Source organism: Haliotis asinina, chromosome 2 (genome assembly GCF_037392515.1).
Source record: "Haliotis asinina isolate JCU_RB_2024 chromosome 2, JCU_Hal_asi_v2, whole genome shotgun sequence".
Taxonomy (NCBI): domain Eukaryota; kingdom Metazoa; phylum Mollusca; class Gastropoda; order Lepetellida; family Haliotidae; genus Haliotis; species Haliotis asinina.
The window spans coordinates 48,304,567-48,324,723 of record NC_090281.1 but is presented as its reverse complement, the minus strand read 5'-3'; the positions used below and the strand labels follow the sequence as shown (position 1 = coordinate 48,324,723).

At 42.5% G+C, this 20,157-nt stretch overlaps 1 protein-coding gene across 1 annotated transcript in view; it reads right to left on the bottom strand.

The window, feature by feature from the left end:
- The window catches only part of LOC137273838 (centriolin-like), a 68,097-nt gene that overhangs the window by 35,540 nt on the left and 12,400 nt on the right, over positions 1 to 20,157 (bottom strand). Inside the window, exons 8-25 of the mRNA XM_067806711.1 lie at positions 19,733 to 19,899; positions 18,975 to 19,112; positions 17,353 to 17,506; positions 15,886 to 16,106; positions 13,692 to 13,868; positions 13,202 to 13,336; positions 12,230 to 12,364; positions 10,813 to 10,941; positions 10,245 to 10,337; positions 9,792 to 9,893; positions 9,438 to 9,596; positions 8,376 to 8,486; positions 7,817 to 7,964; positions 6,964 to 7,077; positions 5,447 to 5,643; positions 4,612 to 4,935; positions 3,984 to 4,137; positions 1,184 to 2,104 (exon numbers count right to left, since the gene is read on the bottom strand). Coding sequence (XP_067662812.1) covers positions 1,184 to 2,104; positions 3,984 to 4,137; positions 4,612 to 4,935; positions 5,447 to 5,643; positions 6,964 to 7,077; positions 7,817 to 7,964; positions 8,376 to 8,486; positions 9,438 to 9,596; positions 9,792 to 9,893; positions 10,245 to 10,337; positions 10,813 to 10,941; positions 12,230 to 12,364; positions 13,202 to 13,336; positions 13,692 to 13,868; positions 15,886 to 16,106; positions 17,353 to 17,506; positions 18,975 to 19,112; positions 19,733 to 19,899 — 3,579 coding nt within the window. The remainder of the gene's footprint in view (positions 1 to 1,183; positions 2,105 to 3,983; positions 4,138 to 4,611; positions 4,936 to 5,446; positions 5,644 to 6,963; positions 7,078 to 7,816; positions 7,965 to 8,375; positions 8,487 to 9,437; positions 9,597 to 9,791; positions 9,894 to 10,244; positions 10,338 to 10,812; positions 10,942 to 12,229; positions 12,365 to 13,201; positions 13,337 to 13,691; positions 13,869 to 15,885; positions 16,107 to 17,352; positions 17,507 to 18,974; positions 19,113 to 19,732; positions 19,900 to 20,157) is intronic.

The window sequence follows — 20,157 nt, the reverse complement described above, 5'->3', positions numbered from 1 at the left end:
TTAAAAATGTCCCCAATCTGTTTTCAGATTTGGTAAAGATACAGAAAAATAAATACATGAAACGATGGAACCACAAAAAGGTCCTTGTGTCAAGTTTGCTACAGAATCTTAATAGATCTCTGAATTGATCTGAAATAGTAAAAAAAAAACCCAACTTTCCTATAGGAATTGACAACTGTATACCCATACTAGTGTAAGCAAGCTTTATTAGGTTGATCAAGCATTAGCCATGCCGAATTTGGTAAACAAGAATCATTAGAAGACTAATGCCCCCGGTGCTAACACATTTGAAAGAACATATCATCTGACATGATTTACTTATAAACCTTCAGAGATGTTACTTTGTTGTCTTGCGAGGTTCTCCTTTTAGTGAGTAAACAAGCAGTTTTCCAGGCATCCTCAATGAAATTCTGTGGATTTAATATAGAATTGCCTCCATCCTGGGGATTTTCTGGGGACTATCCATTGACCTTGAATCATTACTTGCTGGGAAAATTGATATAATTTTGTCTTGTATCACTAAATATGATCGAAAAATATCACATTTTTTAAAACTTCCAATATGTAGTGTAGATACATCTGATTTCGAACCTGCAATCCTTTGCTTACTAGCTAGGCAACTGTATCTACTAGGCTACAAAGGACTGCTGTGAGGAATGAGACTGTCAGTATGAACCATGCATTCCTCCTCACAAGATGAGTAGTACAGATGGCACACGTGCCCGACAAGGATAGCGCATGCAGCTGACATGCATTACACATGCGCGGCAAGGTGTTGGCTGTCAGTCACAGACCTTTTGATTTCAGCAGTAAATACAAAATATTAGAATTATATCTAACCGGTATCCTCAGTCGGTTCATAACCTGTAAAAAACCTCTGAGGCTTTGTTTGAAAAAGTAAGCGAGGCAGAGGAAAACTGGTGAGCTTGACGGGCCTTAACCTATTTCTTGAGGCCATGAGCTTACTTACTCAGTTTTGAAGCTTTACTTAAAAACGCTGAGAAAATTTCTGCCAAATTTAACCATTTGTATACAAGAGGAGTTATTGAATTATCCAAACAATAACATGGAATTGGAATTCGTAACTTTGTACTTCTGTGTCAGGTACACTCCAATAATAAAGGACGAAATACAAATTTTAACCATGTGATATGTTGGGGGATAAAAATAATGCAATACTTACGTATTGGGCTTGGTGGTGTTATGAATGATCCATCAAAGTTGACAGTTGTCGAAAGTCTGGAATTCGAAATTGGAGTCCCCGTAGCAACAGGTGTTACTGGCATAGATCCTGGGCGAGGTCCAGGGGAGATAACTCCAACACTTTGCATTCCTGGTGGAGGGGGTGGACCAGATGAAGGCATGGGGATTCTTCCATTAGCAGGGTAGTAGATCCTGACTGGAGTCTTTCCACCTGCTGAATAATAGACTCTACCAGGCTTATACCCCACACTTTGAGCAGGCCCTGTTGGGACATACAGCTGCTGACCCACAGGATAACTGCCAGGGGGGACAGGTGAGCCCTCAGAGGGTAGGGGGTGGAACCCAGGTTGTATCCCAGCTTGTACCCCAGGTTGTAACCCAGGGTAACCAGGCTGGTATCTTGGGTAGTCTTCTTCAGGATAACCTACAGGGTAGGAATATTCAGTATTAACTGGACCAAAGGCAACTCTTGGATCTGTTTGTGATGCTACAGGAAATCCCTGGGTGTGGTTAGGGTCTAAGGGAGCATATGTACCCTCAACATGACCCGGAGCAGTTCCTGGGGCGGGGCCAGGCATTGGATGGCCACCACTAACCACAGGGCCATTGACAGGCACACCATGTGGTGGTCCAGCAATGCCTGACGAAGTCGGCACTCCCCAGGGCGGCACTCCTCCCTCTCCACCCACAGGCTGTGCTGGTGTCTTCCCAACATGTACGTTCGCTAGGAGGTAGCCTGGGGGTGGGGGAGAGTGGTACTGTGCATGGTGAGGTTGAGGTCTGTACACTGGCTCAAAGGCTGAAGGTTGCGAAGCTTTCCTACGCGTCTGAGCTCGGCTATGCCCAAAAATGCGACTTGCGGCACGACCACTGCGTTGACTGAGGCGTTCTGCATCATCAACTGAAACAAAAAGGACAAAGGATGCTGATTGTGACCTGGATGCAGGTGCTGAAATATGACATGTACGGTATGACATCATTCAGATGTGTTTGTGCTTAAAGCCCCCTTCACCAATAGTCTAGCTAAATGGCAGTGTGCGGAAAATAATCGAATCTGGAAAAGACAATCCAGTGATTAATAGCATGAGCATTGATCTACGCAGTTGTGTGATATGACAATGTGTGTCAACCAAGTTATTGAGCCAACCCATCTGGTCCAGTTTGTTGACTCTTACGACAAGCATGGGTTGCTGAAGATCATTTCTTACTCAGATCTTAACAGGTATCCTGAATATAGGCTGGGTTTGTGTTTAAGTTTGCTGAACAATGTTACCATATTCCCATTGTCTAAAGTGTTACTAATTTTTACTTTATGATTTATAGGAACTGTCTTTTTATGCTAATGAATATAGGGAGTAAAACATCTGTACACTTTGCTTAAAGCAGCCACACCATCTTAAACCTTGTTTACCATTTTGATATTACATACAACACAGCAAGTACTAAAACTGATGAACAGACTATCACCTTCAACATACAAAATGTACTTTGCAAAACTGTGCACAACAAAACATGTCAGCCTTTTTTTCAGTGTAGAATCGGTGATAATGAAGCTAGCCTTGACTCTAGGCTAAAACATACTAGCAGCTAAAAACGCACACAACACATGCCACAAAGATACAAGGTTTGAAACACAACCAACAACACAACTTACACAAAAAGTCAAACAATACTGGTTGTTTGTAAATTAACACACACTTTAACATGAGCCAAAGTCTAAAATACCAAAAATTATTATCCCTTAACACATTCAAAGACTGACCACACCATGAGGCGTCTACTTTAGTACACAATTTAATATGCTACAATGTCATGAACAAGTGTAAAATAATCAATCCTAAATACATTTAAATATCGACTGCACCAAGTGGCAACTGGTTTTGGTTCAGTTTACTTAAACAATATAGACTAACAGTGTTTATTTTACTTTTCAGATGAAGTGGGTCCTGGGGTCATGAGTAATGAAACTAGTGGGACCTTTGTCATTGTGGACCTGGGTCATCAGAAAAAGCAAGGGAGACAATTCATTCACTCAGTAATTTCAGTGGTTTTATCATTTAAATTACTGCTGTTCTTTTGTACTGTATAAATGATAATTCAAACACTGTTAATTTAATGTGATGTCAATTGAAGGCATTATCTTGTAACTTTATATCTCAGTGACAATCTGTTTTCATTTTAGATCAGTAGATTTATTTTGACTTTCCTGGACAAAACTGACAGATATAAAACTTGCCATGTTGTTTGGAAAGATCATCATGCTTTCAATTTCAACATCCACTGCGATGGCCGTGTCATTGACAATCTATGTTTTCATTGCAATTTCTGAATTACAATTGTAATTTGACTCCATAACTGTTCCCTAATCTTCTGTCTCTTTTGATCTTTTTGTTTAAAAAAAGAAAATATTTGCCACTGTTACTTCACAAGAACGGAGAGATTTTGCCCTTGACATTTTGGTTCGATAACTAGCTTCAAATTCAGTTACCGTTCTCCAATGTAGAATTTTACTCTTAAGCAGTGTATAGATGCATAGCATGAGTTGAATAAGTGACCTATTACAAACTCCATGCATTGATTTAGGCACTGCACTGGATGTTGGAAACCGTGCATAGCACTGTGAGGATAACGAATTCCGATTCATTGCTAAGATTGTAAGTGATGCCAGTTAAAACTGAAACAAACTGATTGTCAGTGGGATCTTCCAGACTGGCTAAAATGGATTTTGAGAGGCACCATTTCGGTTTGAATCAAATAGAAACACATGTTAACAATATTACCTTCTGCCCCAGGTGGTGCTGACTGTCTGACCGGAGTTGACTCCGCTGGTCGCCCACTGCCAGGTTTGGCAGCAGGAGGCGCTTTTGATTCACGTCTCTCGGTGCCAAGGTGTTCAAGCATGTGTATCCGAGGAGGTGAACTGAGGTGAGCACCCTGCCATTGAACAGACACACAATGACCAACGCACTAGTAATAACCACTTTCACACATTCAATTAAAATGTATGTACTTTGAATGAGTTTAGTTTTACACAGCTTTTAGCACTGTTCCAGCAATATCATGACAGGGGACATCAGAAATTGGCTTCACATCTTGTCCCTACATGGGGCATTGAACCCAGGTCTTCCGTGTGAAGAGCAGTTGCGAACCACTAGGATACCCCACTTTAATCTCTCTGAATAAAAGGTTAATGTTAAGTTTCTCATGATTCAGGTCTTTGGAGTTTGGAAAAATATGAGGACACCAGATTCAGCTACATCCAAGGGAGGCAACCCCTATTCAATTCAAAGTCAGGTTCACGTGCCACCAATTTCTTTGCAAATGTGGAAACTAATGCATGATACTAAAGATTCAGGATTCTTTGAAGATTCAGGATGAAGATTCAGGATGCATGGTTAAACAACTTACCAGATTGCCTCCCACGATGGGTACGGACATAGCACTGGGTGGGGGAACGCTGTTGTGTCCTGAAGCTGCCTGACTGTGTCCTGGGGAGCTGTGGAGCAAGGGATCATGGCCTGGGGAGGAGTGCAGCAGGGGGGCAGAAGTCCGTCTTGGGGGTGAGGAATGGGGTGCTGGGGCTTGTGGTGGACTAGATGCGGGGCGTGTGGGATGCTGAGTTGTGGGTCGAGAGGGATGCTGGGTTGTGGGACGGATGGACGGTGGGGCTGATCCAACCTGCACTGACCCAGGGGGTGCATTCTGCTGGGCAAACATTGTCGGTTGTGGCACCTGGGAAAGAGTGAAAATTACATGGATCAGAAAAACATAGATGTTCACATCCTGTGACGACCACATGACAAAGATCTCCACATCATGATAAGGAGCTTAATAACATAAACATCTTCACATGACAAGGATCTTCACATTATAAAGATCTTCACATGACAAGGACCTCCACATGAAATGATCTTCAAATCATAAATACATCGACATGACATGACATGATCTCCACATCCTAAAAATCTTCACATGACATAGATATTCACATGGTCCTCTGTCACATGGATTTTCTCACAACATGGCTGTAGATACTATCTGGACTTTACAACATACACAAGCCTCAATTTTTACTGTGCTGACATAAGCAATATTCCATTATGGCAGTCAACTATAGAATCTCATTTTAGCATCAAGGAGATGTGCAGCCTGCCACCACGGAGTTGGACCATACAATCCAAGGAAGACATACGGCAGTGACCCATTCTACCCAAAGTTCCCAGGTGTGTTGCGTGGTACCTACCACAGGTGGATGTCTGTAAGGGGGTGCAGCCCCAACCCCGACCCCTATGCCTACTCCTGCCTGTGTTGCTACTCCTGAAGCCCCGGCATGGTCAGTGGGCATGGTTTGGACATAGGCAGACTGCATGGCAAGTGTCTCCTTCAAGTTGTTCACTTCTTGTCTGATACGCCACAACTCGTCATCAAACCCAGGGCCAACTGAAATGGAGATGACAAGAACATCGTGAGAAGTGCAAATGAGATGACTGGAAGCAGACTGACACCAGGCAGATATGTTCCATCATCAGCTTGTCAAGCTTGACTTGATCAAGTGAATCCTAATGCACAATGTGACTGTGTCACAACTCATTGGGTCTGTTATTGTGGAGTTGACTGTCAATATGTGAGACAGGATCACTGTTTGACATCTCAGAAATTGTCCACAATGTCCTAACTTTCCATAAAAAAGAAGCTAAAGGTTGTTTAATGTTTCCGATTTGAACTTTTTGGCAGCAAGCAGCAGCAGCAACTAGGTGTAGAGAGTGAATCAGATTGTGAAAGAACTGATGTCTGTACATTGTAAAGTTTGCAAACCAAACAAGATAGTATATTATAAGGGTAACACTATTTTTCAGGGCATTATCATTTGCAGAAGCCCGAGGTCTTTCATTAACTGCCCGACGTAGGAGGGCAGTTGAAAAGACCGAGGGCTTCTGCAAATGATAATGCCCTGAAAAAATAGCGTTACCGTTATTATAGCTAAAATGAACAGAATTTTTTATAAAAGAATAATAAAAACAGCGGCATCGGTTTAGAAGCATTTACTGCCAACAACAAAACGACGGAGGTCACTGACACAGATTTTACAAATATAGTCACGTCATAGAACAACACTGCTGACATCACTGTTGAAAGTGACGACATTCGACCTTGACCTTTACTCATACTACCAGCCGCCATTGTTTTCAGTGATCAACAACGTTAGACTTCAAGTCGATATTTTCATTGCTGTATGTTGTCATTTATGGCACAATCGTTATGGATGGCACAAGCAGGAAAGTGCATAATGGCACAGGCACATGTGACGAATGTGCGCCAGATATATGGTTAATAATGAACCCAAGTTCAAACGAGCCGTAGGTGATTGAACTTCAACAGCTGAGCTACTTATGACGTCACATAACAACGGGCTTGACAATGGCCCGTCGTCAAGCATTTTGCGGGCGTTATCAAGTTACAGTGGACCGCTCATTTCTGTTAACGAGCGGTCGTTTTCATGATAATTCTATCCATTTTAGCTATAAGACTGTATAAACAATTGAATTTAAGCATGTTTTTACAGAAGTGTTGTTTTCCAGAAAAAGTTCGGTTATGAATACATGTATGCATGTTTCACACGAATGCAATATTAATAACATTCTCTGCTCCCTATTTAATGAAGCTGACTTGTGCCATTTATCATCCCGTGTCTTGCATATGTAGAGTAGCTCAGGTCAAGCTAAACAAGCTGTAGTGGTTACAAGCACCCTGGAAAAGTACCTCGCTCGGGTCCCTGCTGTGCCAGGTAGTCCAGCATCTGGTTCAGGTTCTCAATCTCTTCCTTCTGGGCATCCAGGATGTCATACAGCCGGGTCAACTCCTCCTCCTGGGCAGCTGCAGGGCAGTAGGTACAGTGGGGACATCAGTACAGTAAATACAGTATGTACAGGAAGTTAGCCCATGTGTGATGGGTAGATAGGTGGTGAGAGTGAATGAGTGTAACATTTGAGAGAGAAACTGGAACAGTAATTCCTTGACTTTGCTGTACACTTGGGCTGCAACAATTCATCGAAAATTGAATCTGACATAATTGATTCAATTTTTGATAACTGTTATCACTATTTCAATTTGATGTTTGAATACCTATTTAAATTATTTCCACTCAGCAAGAGCAAAATTTTGATTGGAACTTTTGAGAGCTGAGATAAGGAGAAACATGACTGGTTGATTGTCCAAATGAGATTTGTTGTTGGTAGTTATCGTAAGGTAACGATGGATTGCATGCTAAAAAAGCCAACTTGAAGGTTTAATGAAATCTGATCGGATGTTTTCACTTGTATGAAGAATCAAATGGAAAATGATTGAATTGAGGGTCAAATATTGAAAACTGAATCGAATGGATGTCTGGGTGAATCATTGTAGCCCTACTGTACAGACAGTAAAGTAAGCCTCAATTTGGACACCATGAGTTTATTCAGTTTATCACAAAACATCTGTGTTATATTTTCTCAAATAAGGTGATAATTTTCAAATGTTTTACAGGTATAGAGATATTGAAACAGTTCAGTGGCAGTTTCTTCACCTTGGCTGGAATAATCCTAAAACTGAAAATGTTATGTCCTTTTCCACTTACCCATCATCTGGTTGGACATGTCTGCCTCTTGCATGTCCTCCTGCATCTGCCCCTCGCGCGTCTCAAGCAGGCCCTGCAGGTGATCTGCAGCCTGCTGGGCCTGATCAAGGTCATCTGCTATCACCTGGATGCGGGCTTCCTGCTTCTCCTACAGCAGTGGGAGGACACTACTTAACATCACTTCAATCTCACCAAAATGTTCAATATGATATCTGTCTGCATGTTTATTAGGAATATTTTAAAAAGTGTAATGTAACGATGATCATTGATCAGCAGGACTGGAATCTTTCACCAATCCCAGTTCAAAAAGCAATGCACTGACTTCAGAATTCACACCCACAACCAGCACCCCTTGTCAGGCAGCAAGGCAAAGTTTAACACTTGAGTACACTGTGGCCCAACAACATTAGAACGAAGGTATGATGCTGTTCCTTAACAACAGAGCATTAATTTTCCCAAGTCCACATGAACCAAAAGAATAGCACCAGATACAGGTTGGTCTGAGGGAGGCAACTCTACCCTGTCAAGAACACCGCCCATGATGTTATCATCTCCTCACCCTTATCAGCTCCGCCTCCTGCCTCTGTTTCTCTAGCTCCTTCTCAAACTCCTCCTCCCGCTGCTGCATCTCCTCTGTCAGCAACGCGATCTCATTCTCAGCATCCAACACCTCCATGGAGAAGGACAGATGAACACATCAGCCTATGTATTACGTCATCAATACTTATGGAAGTATATACCTGCCTCTAAGCTCCACCAAAACAACACTTGTGTAGTCACTATATGATGTATCACCAATATAAAGATGTTGTTTATCCATAAAGTTTGACCTTATCTGACCATGCCACTCAAACAATAAAGTCCATAAATCAGACACAATCTTATTTTCTCTCCAACTGCACAACTCATTCCAACAAATATATACTCATGGAAACGAATAAGGGAAAGTGTTCCTTTATGTATTTCCGGATTTTCACTCACAGTGCAATACATACCTTGTGAAGATACCTGGAAAAGGTCTTGCCCCACAACAAAGCACAGATGACACATGTGGTCTCACTTTTGGTGAGTTTTTTCATGAATTGCAGTGAATAGATACCCAGTGGGATAAGTCATGACTGTTACCCTTCTAGTGCCCCACAGCTTGGGTTATCCAGGGTAGTAAGGTGTTAGCGCTTTGAGCATGCACGAGTGTGAGAAAATAGCTGTGTCTTAAATAGACATTATTATTATTATGTGAGTGAGTGAGTGATTCTAGTTTTATGCTGCCCTCAGCAATATTCCAGCTATATAGCAGAGGTCTGTAAATAATCAGCCTGAACCAGACAATCCAGTGATCAACAGCAGGAGCATTGATCTGCAGAACCAGGAACCGATGACATGTGTCACCCAAGTCAGGGAGCCTGACCACCTGATCCTGTAAGTCGCCTCTTACGACAAGCATAGTCGCCTTTTATGGCAATCATGGGTTGCTGAAGACCTATTCTACCTCAGACCTTCACATCTCATTATTATGTAAGACTGAACACCCTTGAACCCATCCTGATAGAGTTTGTTGAGGAAACATAAGGATGGTTAAGATGATGTCACCCTGTTACTGCCAGTTATGCTGTAAACCTACCCTTCTCTCACTCTCCTCCTCCTGATGCCTCATGTTCCTCCTCAGCTCCATCAGCTCACGCTGGAGCTCATCATACAGCGCCTTCTCCTCCGAGTTGAGGGACGAGGCTCTGTCTGAGTCAGAGCTTGGTGCATATGTAATACGGGTCCTCGGACGCTCCTGAAAAGAAGAGCTCAATAATAATGCTGTGTTTGAGAGGATGGCAAAAACCATGAGAAATGGTTTTCATCTTTGGGAAGGCTTATGACAAACAGGGCCAAGAATCAGGAGACTGCCCAAAGGAAATCTACCCTGATGACTTCCTGTGTGAAAATTCCCTGTTCAACCATGTACAATATGTCAAAATGCACCGACCTGTCGAGCTCTGTTTTCAGCATCCTGCAAAGCCTTGTTCAGCCTTCGAATTTCATCCTCAAGCCTGCTGATCTCTGCACTCTCATTCCGACTGTCATTCCTCTGGAACAGGGAACATACAAAACATTCACCACTTCATCTAGTTCCGTGTTGACGTAGGGCTTCCTCAAGACACAAGCTGACACAGTTCATCTAGCTGTTTACAATCACATCCACATCTTCACAAAATTTGAAAACTAATCTGAGTATGAAATCTCTACTAAATGACCAACATCTTGTTTCAGTAAATATCTGTAAACTCTGGATGTTACTAAGACAAAAAAAGATTACACCAATGAAAATATATCAAGGCATTTTCTGATTCACAGACGTGCTTAGGTCAGTCTCTCAGTGCCACAGTTCGGGTACATCGGTACTGTCAGTAGGGGTTTATGTTATGAAAAGTGTTGTCACCATCTTCTCTGGGTCTTTCTTCTCCTCTCTCTTGGCGAGGTCTGCTTCTGCCTTCCTCAGGTTTTCCTTGAGAGTCTGCACCTCCACAGAAGCCTGGAACATGGACATCATTCTTGTTACACCTGCCACTGACACCCACCACACATACCTGCTACAGATACTTTCTACACATGCCTGTAGCATGGACACCCACCACACGCACCTGCTATTGATACCTTCTACACATGCCTGTAGCATGGACACCCACCACACGCTTCTGCTAGTGATACCTTCTACACATGCCTCTAGCATGGACACCAACCCCACGCACATGCTTCTTACACATTTTACACATACCTGCAGCATGGACACCCACCACACACCTGTTACAGACACCTTCTACACAAGCTGTAGCATGGACATCTGCCACACACACCTGCCACACATACCTACTAGTTCTACATATGCTGCTTGAATTGTCTGGGTCACATAGATATCAGACTGTTCTTAAAACATAAGTGCCATAACAATCTTAAAGAACTTGTCACTGAATCTGATTTTCTTGTACAATACACCAAAACCTGCTGACCTTCTGTATGTTCTTCCTAGCCTCCTCCACCTCACGGTTGCTCCTGTTCAGCTTGTCTTGGACATAGTGGTGCAGGTCATGGAAGGTCTTTCCTAGAACGTCCTCATTGCCCTGTGGGGGGAGCGGACCCTGCCAAGACAAAGGAAATAGGGGACTCACTGAATGTTGTTAAATGCCACATCTGCATATCCTAGACTTTTCTAACCCTCGTTGACCACCAAATACTGCCAGAAACATTTGTACAAGCCGGCAGCTGAATATGACTGAGTTAGTTTAGTTTTACACCACCTTTAACAATATTCCAGAAATATCACAGCTGGGACAACAGAAATGGGCTTCACACATTATACCCATGTGGGGAATTGAAACTGGATCTTTGGCATGATGACTGAACACTTTAACCACTAGGCCACCTTATTGTCCTTGAAGTTGAACGAAACAGTGCCAGCACAGAGGTACTGAGAAGGTTCTCGCACAACCATGATTACTTTCAAAATGAGGGGTGACTATAGATGGTGGTAGTACTGCAATAGTTAACATTAAAAACATTGTTTAAACATTAACTGTGAGCTTATTTATCTTACCGAACATGTCAGTGTTAACTTTGAATTGTGTGAGACACAGGTAGAAAACGTTTTGTAGCCTTTGCCAGACTTTGCAGACGACAAGAAAAAAGACTTAGACTTATCTCCCTTTCATCAATTTGCATTTGCAAAACATCAGCTATTTCCACACGTCATAGGTGATTCAATGTTATTTGAGATAAAGAATTACTAACATGAAGTACCAAATGAGTATGTATTCCCTATGTAGTACATAGAATAATAGAAGAGCAATAATACAATCAGAAAGCAACATTTATGTGTGAGGTAAGATAAACATTGGTTGTTGGCTTTGTGCACTGCACTTTCATTCTACAGGAATGAAGTAAGTTTGAAATGGGATGTGATAGGAAATGAAGTAAGTTTGAAATGGGATGTGATAGGAATGAAGTAAGTTTGAAATGGGATGTGATAGGAAAGAAGTAAGTTTGAAATGGGATGTGATAGGAATGAAGTAAGTTTGAAATGGGATGTGATAGGAAATGAAGTAAGTTTGAAATGGGATGTGATAGAAATGAAGTAAGTTTGAAATGGGATGTGATAGGAATGAAGTAAGTTTGAAATGGGATGTGATAGGAAATGAAGTAAGTTTGAAATGGGATGTGATAGGAAATGAAGTAAGTTTGAAATGGGATGTGATAGGAATGAAGTAAGTTTGAAATGGGATGTGATAGGAAATGAAGTAAGTTTGAAATGGGATGTGATAGGAAATGAAGTTAGTTTGAAATGGGATGTGATAGGAATGAAGTAAGTTTGAAATGGGATGTGATTATTGGGGAGTGGATATACAGCTAGCTAAATAACTTGACACAAACCTTGCCAGCTCTGAAGTTGTGAGTGAGGTCCTTCAGTCTCTTCTTGAGGTCACTGGGTCTGAAGGTGTCCTTGCTATCTGAAGCACTCTGCTTCCTTGTCTCCGATAACTGTTCCCGCAGGGAGGCATTCAGACCCTGGACACACAGACCAACGTAAGTAACCTTTATCTAACTGATTTGGAGTTGCAAGCATATAAACCTGTGTGAAAATGATATCCAAGAGTTTTTTACCATTATGAAACATAATCTAACATATTCTTATACCGCCTATAACTATTTGAATATAATTACTGATTATTCATTGATGTTCAGTGGTCATTGTCTGATTGCATAAATCAGGTTTGTAATTAGGAAAAGTTCTGGGTTCAGTTCAAACCTGTCTCATATCCCATAAAGCACATAATTACCATAGCTTACGTTTCCATGAAAAATGAGGACTATTTTTATGAATATACAAATTCTTGATTCTGTATAGGTGACGTTTCAATGGATTCCATGAGTAATACTCTTGGGTGATATATATACATGAGATGTTTGGACAATAAATGAGGGAAGATGCCAAAATGAGTTGTATTTCATAGAAGTTACTCTTCCATGGCCTTGCAATGATCAAAGTGTAAAGGAAGCGTTGTGGTAATTCCTTACATAACTGGTGTTTGCCAAACCCTACCCTTTTGTGTTCCCCACTGGTCCCTTGTGTTACCCACTGGTCCCTTGTGTTCCCCACTGTTACCTCATGTTCTCCCTGGTCCCTGGTGTTCTCTAATTCCTGGTATTCCCCAGGTCCCTAGTGTTCCTCCTGGTTCCTTATGTTCCCAATGATCCCTTGTATTCCCCTCTGGTCCCTGGTGTTCCAGACTGTTGCCCACTGGTCCCTGGTGTTCTCTGATTCCTGGTATTCCCCCTGGTCCCTGGTGTTCCCCCCTAGTCGCTAGTGATACCCTGGTCCCCTGTTGTAACCCTTTTCCCTACCTTGGCAGCCTCAAGCTGGGATTCCATCTTCCTCAGCTGCTCCAAGGTTTTGCCTCCATCCTTCTGTTGCCGTGCCAGCTGCTCCGCTCTTCCTCTCTCTGCCTGCAACTGCTTCTCCATGTTCTTCCTCTCCATCTGAGGCACACACACCTTATTACAGACTTTACTGGTACACAGACGTACACACAATCATAATAGCAAAAATATACACGAACCCAACAACAAAGATAGTCTTACAAACTGACATACATACTTATGTACAAACATACAGACTAAAGTATGTTCATACAATAGTCTCCACATTTATCTTCCAGTTTTTATTCCTCCACTAAGAAAGTAAGATAGATTAGTGCTATGGCTGCTGAAACTCCCTAACATGAACATGTTAAGATACAGAACTGCAGATGGCTGATTTCCAAAATGGAATAGGTTCAACTTTACATTTATCCTCTAATCCAATTCCAGTAAATACAGTTTTCCATCAAAGTACCTGGGACCGTTTTTCTGTGTCGTTAAGACTTCTGCGTAGGTTTCGAGCCTCCATCTCAGCATGTTCCAGACGGTCCTGCAGCTCCGGATCCAGCTGCCGGCTGCGATGCAGCTGGTCGTTCAGGGATTTGTTGAGGTCCTGGGCCTGCTGAAGCTGGAGCTCCACCTCCTCGACACGCTGCAGTGAGCGAGTGGTTGAGTGAGTGGTTAAGTGAGTGGTTGAGTGAGTGGCTGAGTGAGTGAGTGAGGCTGAAAGGGTGGTTGAGAGAATGATTGAGAGAGTGGTTGAGTGAGTGAGTGGTTGAGTGAGTTGTTGAGTGAATGGTTGAGTGGTTGAGTGAGTGAGTGGTTGAGTGAGTGGCTGCGTGAGTGGTTGAGAGTGTTGTTGAATGGGTAGTTGAGTGAGTGATTGAGTGAATAGTTGAGTGGTTGAGTGAGTGGTTGAGTGAGTGGCGGCGTGAGTGGTTGAGTCAGTGTTGTTTAATGGGTAGTTGAGTGATTGAGTGAATGGCTGAGTGGTTGAGTGAGTGGTTGAGTGAGTGTCGTTGAATGGATAGTTGTGTGAGTGATTGAGTGAATGGTTGAGTGAGTGAGTGAGGCTGAAAGGATGGTTGAGAGAATGATTGAGTGAGTGGCTGAGTGAGTGGTTGAGTGAGTGATTGAGTGAATGGTTGAGTGGTTGAGTGAGTGAGTGGTTGAGTGAGTGTTGTTGAATGGATAGTTGTGTGAGTGATTGAGTGAATGGTTGAGTGAGTGGTTGAGTGGGTGGTTAAGTGAGTGGTTGAGTGAGTGGTTGAGTGACTGAGCATCGTTGAAAGGGTGGTTGAGTGAGTGAGTGAATGGTTGATTGATTGAGTGAGTGAGTGGTTGAGGAAGCGGTTGAGTGAGTGAGATGTTGAGGGAGTGGTTGAGTGACTGAGTGGTTGAGTGAGTGGTTGAGTGACTGAGTGGTTGAGTGAGTGGTTGAGTGAATGGTTGAGTGGTTGAGTGAATGGTTGAGTAAGTGAGTAATTGAGTGGTTGAGTGGTTAAGTGAGTGAGAGTGGGTAAGTGAGTGGTTGAGTGAGTGGTTGGGTGAGTGGTTGAGTGAGTGGTTAAGTGAATGGTTGAGTGGTTGAGTGAATGGTTGAGTGGTTGAGTGAGTGATTAAGTGCATGGTTGAGTGGTTGAGTGAGTCGATGAATGAATGGTTGAGTGAGTGGTTGAGTCAGTGAGTGAGTGAATGAGTGAGTGAGAGTGGGTCAGTGAGTGGTTCAGTTAGTGGGTGAGTGTGTGAGCTCTGGCATTACACTCATACCATGGCTTGTTATGTGAAATGAATATCCAAGACAATATGGTCAAAGACTTTTACCAGGGGTGAAACCAAATGAAAATGTCTCCTTAAGTAACTCTCAAAGCATTATGTCATACCTTATATCGTCCAAGGAAAATCCAGATCACAACAGTGATACTAGACTCCCTATATTCCTACCTTCCTGTTATAACACCAATGTCCTGGTATGTATTACCAGGCTTAACAACAGCATTGTAAGGTCAGCCACACGCAGTACCCCTGGTGTCAAACATAGCAGGCTAGCCATGAAACATACAGTCAGCTTATCAGGGGTTATCTGCCCCTTTGTGCATGTCTAGTGACAAAGAGGTTGACAAATACCGAAAAGTTCAGGTCAAATGATAACATTATGTTAGGTCTGTAGTAAATGCTATACAATCATATGGCCATGGACTCTGAACTGACAATCAAGGATTTGGCATTTAATGATTTGACATTCAATGGATGGGGGCTTTGGAGTCGGTTTGATGTTGGGCACACCTCCACTCAAACAAAGAACAGGCAACAATGACAATGTTGTGCTAGTGAGTGAGTGAGTGAGTGAGTGAGTGAGTGAGTGAGTGAGTAACCCAGAAACCTGTTCCTGATTTCCAGAAACAAGTCTGACAACATTATGTCTAAATTGTTATCATACTCAAACTCAAATCTAACTTGGTGGATAGGTTACATAAATTGTTAAGATATTTTAGCTTTCCAAAAATGAATCAGAATCTCAGCTGATTCAATTTCTCAAACTCACCTGGCTGGATCAATAAAGCTTTCACGGATAAAAATCTCACAGTTATCAGTCATCTGGTTAAAAAATCTTTGCATGTTATACATCCACCAAGCCTTGCATTTCAAGTGTGGTAATTTCAACTGACCCTCTGCCAAGTGTGACCCTCTTCAGCCTTCTTGTTGATGATCTTGAGTTCCCCATCCAGACGTCGCACTCGCTCCTCCAGACTCTCCTTCTCCTTCACTACCTGCTCAAAATCCTCCTTCTGCCGGGCGCTCTGGTCCTTGACATTCTGCAGATAACCTTGTAAACCATCCACTACATCGTCCAGCTCTTGACGCAGTTCCTCGTTGGCCTCAATTCGCTCTGGAGGAATCACCATGTTTTGAATGAACAGGATTTAGTGGAAAGGGATCATGAATGATGCCTACTTTGTGGAAACCAATGAGCAATGTAAAGACTAAGATCATCTGATCCTTGAGTACTAAAGGGAGATAAATCTGCACATCAAAATATGGCACCTTGGATGACAAGGGCACCACAGGAGGAAGTCAGTGAACAAGAATTTGTTAAAATAATGCCTTGGAGGAAGGAACAAAGATGCATGATGTCAACTTTTACAACTTTGGTGAAACTTCTCAACACCGGTAAGTCCATTAGGTCAACATGTAGGTAGATGGTGAACCACAGACCACAGTAACGGATCTCTTGGTACCATTTATATGTGTCACATTTGGGTACGGGCTGAACTATGCATCATAGTCATCAATCCACTGGTACAGTCAGTAGATCTAACATGCGGGTAAGGGTGGACCATGGATCATAGTCATCAATCCACTGGCACAATCAGTAGATCTGACATGCGGGTAAGGGTGGACCATGGATCATAGTCATCAATCCACTGGTATAATCAGTAGATCTGACATGCGGGTAAAGGTGGACGGTGGACCATGGATCATAGTCATCAATTCACTGGTACAATCAGTAGATCTGACATGCGGGTAAGGGTGGACCATGGATCATAGTCATCAATCCACTGGTACAATCAGTAGATCTGACATGCGGGTAAGGGTGGACCATGGATCATAGTCATCAATCCACTGGTATAATCAGTAGATCTGACATGCGGGTAAAGGTGGACGGTGGACCATGGATCATAGTCATCAATTCACTGGTACAATCAGTAGATCTGACATGCGGGTAAGGGTGGACCATGGATCATAGTCATCAATCCACTGGTACAATCAGTAGATCTGACATGCGGGTAAGGGTGGATGGTGGACCATGGATCATAGTCATCAATCCACTGGTACAATCAGTAGATCTGACATGCGGGTAAGGTTGGACCATCAATAATAGTCATCAATCCACTGATACAATTAATAGATGTGACATGCAAGTAAAGGTGATAACAGTCATGGATCTATTGGGGTTACTATTCACAATGTCAGACCACTCATCAAGAATGACACTTACATGGATGACAATGGATCAACACTGCCCTGAGATCTACATGGGCAAGGGTAGAATGAGATAGTAGTACTAGTACTTATCTCTAGGATATATGGATGATAGTCTGGCCAGCAGACTTGCACCTGCAGCCTGAACTTACCTTCATTGAGCTGTTGCTCCAGCTTCTTGATGTCAGCTGTTTCCCTGGCAACCGTCTGCAGCATGTCCTGGAGCTGGTTCTGCAGCTCGGTGTACACCTGGTTGTCTTCCGAGATCTGTTGCTCCTTGTCAACCATCTCCGCCTTCTTCTTTGGCTGCCATAGCAACAAATGAATCAGTGAGGGTTTGATGGGACAGCCAAACATGCAAGTGATGAGGCCAGTGGATATGTCATCACCATGGCTTGAGAAAACGTTACAGGTTCAGATGTGAGTGAGTGAGTGAGTGAGTGAGTGAGTGAGTGAGTGAGTGAGTTTTGTTTAATGTCACTTTTGTGTCACTTTTGGCAATATTCGAGAAATATCATGGCAGGGACATCAGAAATGGACTTCACAAATTGTACTTACGTAGAGAACTGAACATGAATCTTCATTATGACGTGAACTCTTTAACCACTAGGCTACATCATTGCCCTTCAGGTTCAGGAAAGAGGTTTCAATTCACAATAACTACCTCTGCAGAGCTCCAGATAAGATGTGTATTTGTGTATTTAACTCAATCAAAATCACATTTACTCAATTAATTACAAATCTGGGTGCACAAAAAACGCATAGGAATCACTTAAAACACAACAGGTCTATAATACCTAGTGTACTCTACTCAATTAACTAAATGGGCTTGCTTATGATTCGCCGTGGCACCCAACTCTACGACAGCATTAGCTTATGGTAGACAATGCCTCTATATACATATACTATTAGAGCCACAGCCACTGTTTACTCTAAAAGTCACATGTTGAGTATTTCTATATGTTTGGCAATATGACAATTACTTAAAAATTTTAGTCTAATGAGTAGCATCTATATTTATACATATACATAGAATAGCTCAGCACCCAATAAAGATAAGAAACTCTGTGTGAAAGTATTCAATTCTCAAAACAAAACTCAAAACTAGTAGGAGTGTACAAGACATGGGAGTAAATACCCACTTGTTTGGAAAATTATCTGGAGCTCTGCCTCTGATTGAAGGGAAAGTTGTCTATACAAAAGTACTCTACCTCAGTCAGTGTAAACAGGCATTTTTTAATCAAGCTATAATAACTAAACAACGGTCACAAGTAAGAAGTGGTAAGTGAGTAAGTGTGGCAATACCAACAGGGAAGTAACCACCATTGATACTGACCGAGCATTTGATTACAAATTATATTGGCTAAATCTACACATGACCTTGTTCCACTTGAATAACACAGCATGAGTACCTACTAATATAATGATTTCCCATTTCTGAATATACAGAATACCTCAAAATCTGTGAGTAAGACCCTACGAGAATGTTTTCAAAAGCTCCTGTATCAAATCTTTGGTTAAAAAGACATTTCATTTTGCTATTTTTCAGTCAATGCAACTCGGACGGTTGTCATCAAGGGTCAACAGTTTCATTTTTCAGAAAAGCATCTGACTCAGAATAAATAATATGTAAAATTCACTTACTGTTCTTCAATAAGCTACAATGAGTGTCTCACACAAACAGGAATCTCAAGTTTTGACTCCCTTTTGGCAAACACAAAGGTCATAAGGCACTGTGCAGCGTCTTTGACATAAAGTCAATATGGCTACTTACAACGTCTGGGTCCCTGGCATCAAGATGTGCGATCTGTTCCTTAAGGCGAGCAACCTTGCCCTTGTTTTCCTGTACCTTCTGTTGTCGGCGGTCGATCTCAGTCTCCATCTGGGTTGCACTGTCACGCATTTCATTTACCTACACAAAAACAAACGTACTATGCCGTGATGCCAACAAGAGGTGCCGTCTGGCAATGTAGCAAGCTCCAGCAATCACATTTACTGCCAAACCAACTTTCAGAGCACATGTATCACTTCTCATATGTGCAAACAGGACCTCTACACATAATGTTTTGTGTTCCATTGTTCAAAACAACCTTAGCTAAGATCAACCTTAAACACTAAAGTTAGAGTTATGATCACCTTAAGAAAAAGATAGGCCCGTTGCATAAAACAACCTTAGGGCAACCTTAACTCTTACTCCAACCTTAGCCGTAACCTTAACTAAGGCTGAACTCTTCAACGCAGAAGTAATGGAAGTGTCTCTAGTTACCACGTGAATTCAGCATGTCCAGTTGACACGTTCTATCTCTGTACACTCTCTGCTTACTCAAACCTCCAACAGGAACTTTTGAGCTGTATCTCAATTTTGGTAAATTTCAACATTTCATTTTACTGAGACTGGTAAAAGCCTTGACTGATTCAAAGTCTCCATGACTATTTTTATGCTGTCCATGACATGTTAATCCACATGGCCATGGTAAGATCTGAATATTCCATCAGCACTCCAACTTCAGGAGCTTCTCGAGAGGAGCTCACCGACTTCATCTTCCTGGCCAGCTTCTGCCTCATCTTGTATTTGTTGTCATCATGGAATGGCTCTGGAGTTTGGCGCTCAGACATTTTCTTCAGCTCCTGCGTTGCGCGGACCAGTTTATCCTCTGTGGTGCTTAGATTGGACTGGAGACTTCGCAACCGATCCTCAGCTGAACAAGATGGTGATAAATATTACAATGGTGGGGTGTGTTGTTATGTGTGTTGTGGTGTGTGGTGTGTGGTGTGTGGTGTGTGGTGTGTGGTGTGTGGTGTGTGGTGTGTGGTGTGTGGTGTGTGGTGGGTTGGGTTGGATTGGGTTGGATTGGGTTGGGGTTCATGTGGTGTGGTGTGGTGTGGTGTGGTGTGGTGTGGTGTGGTGTGGTGTGGTGTGGTGTGGTGTGGTGTGTGGGTTGGGTTGGGGTTCATGT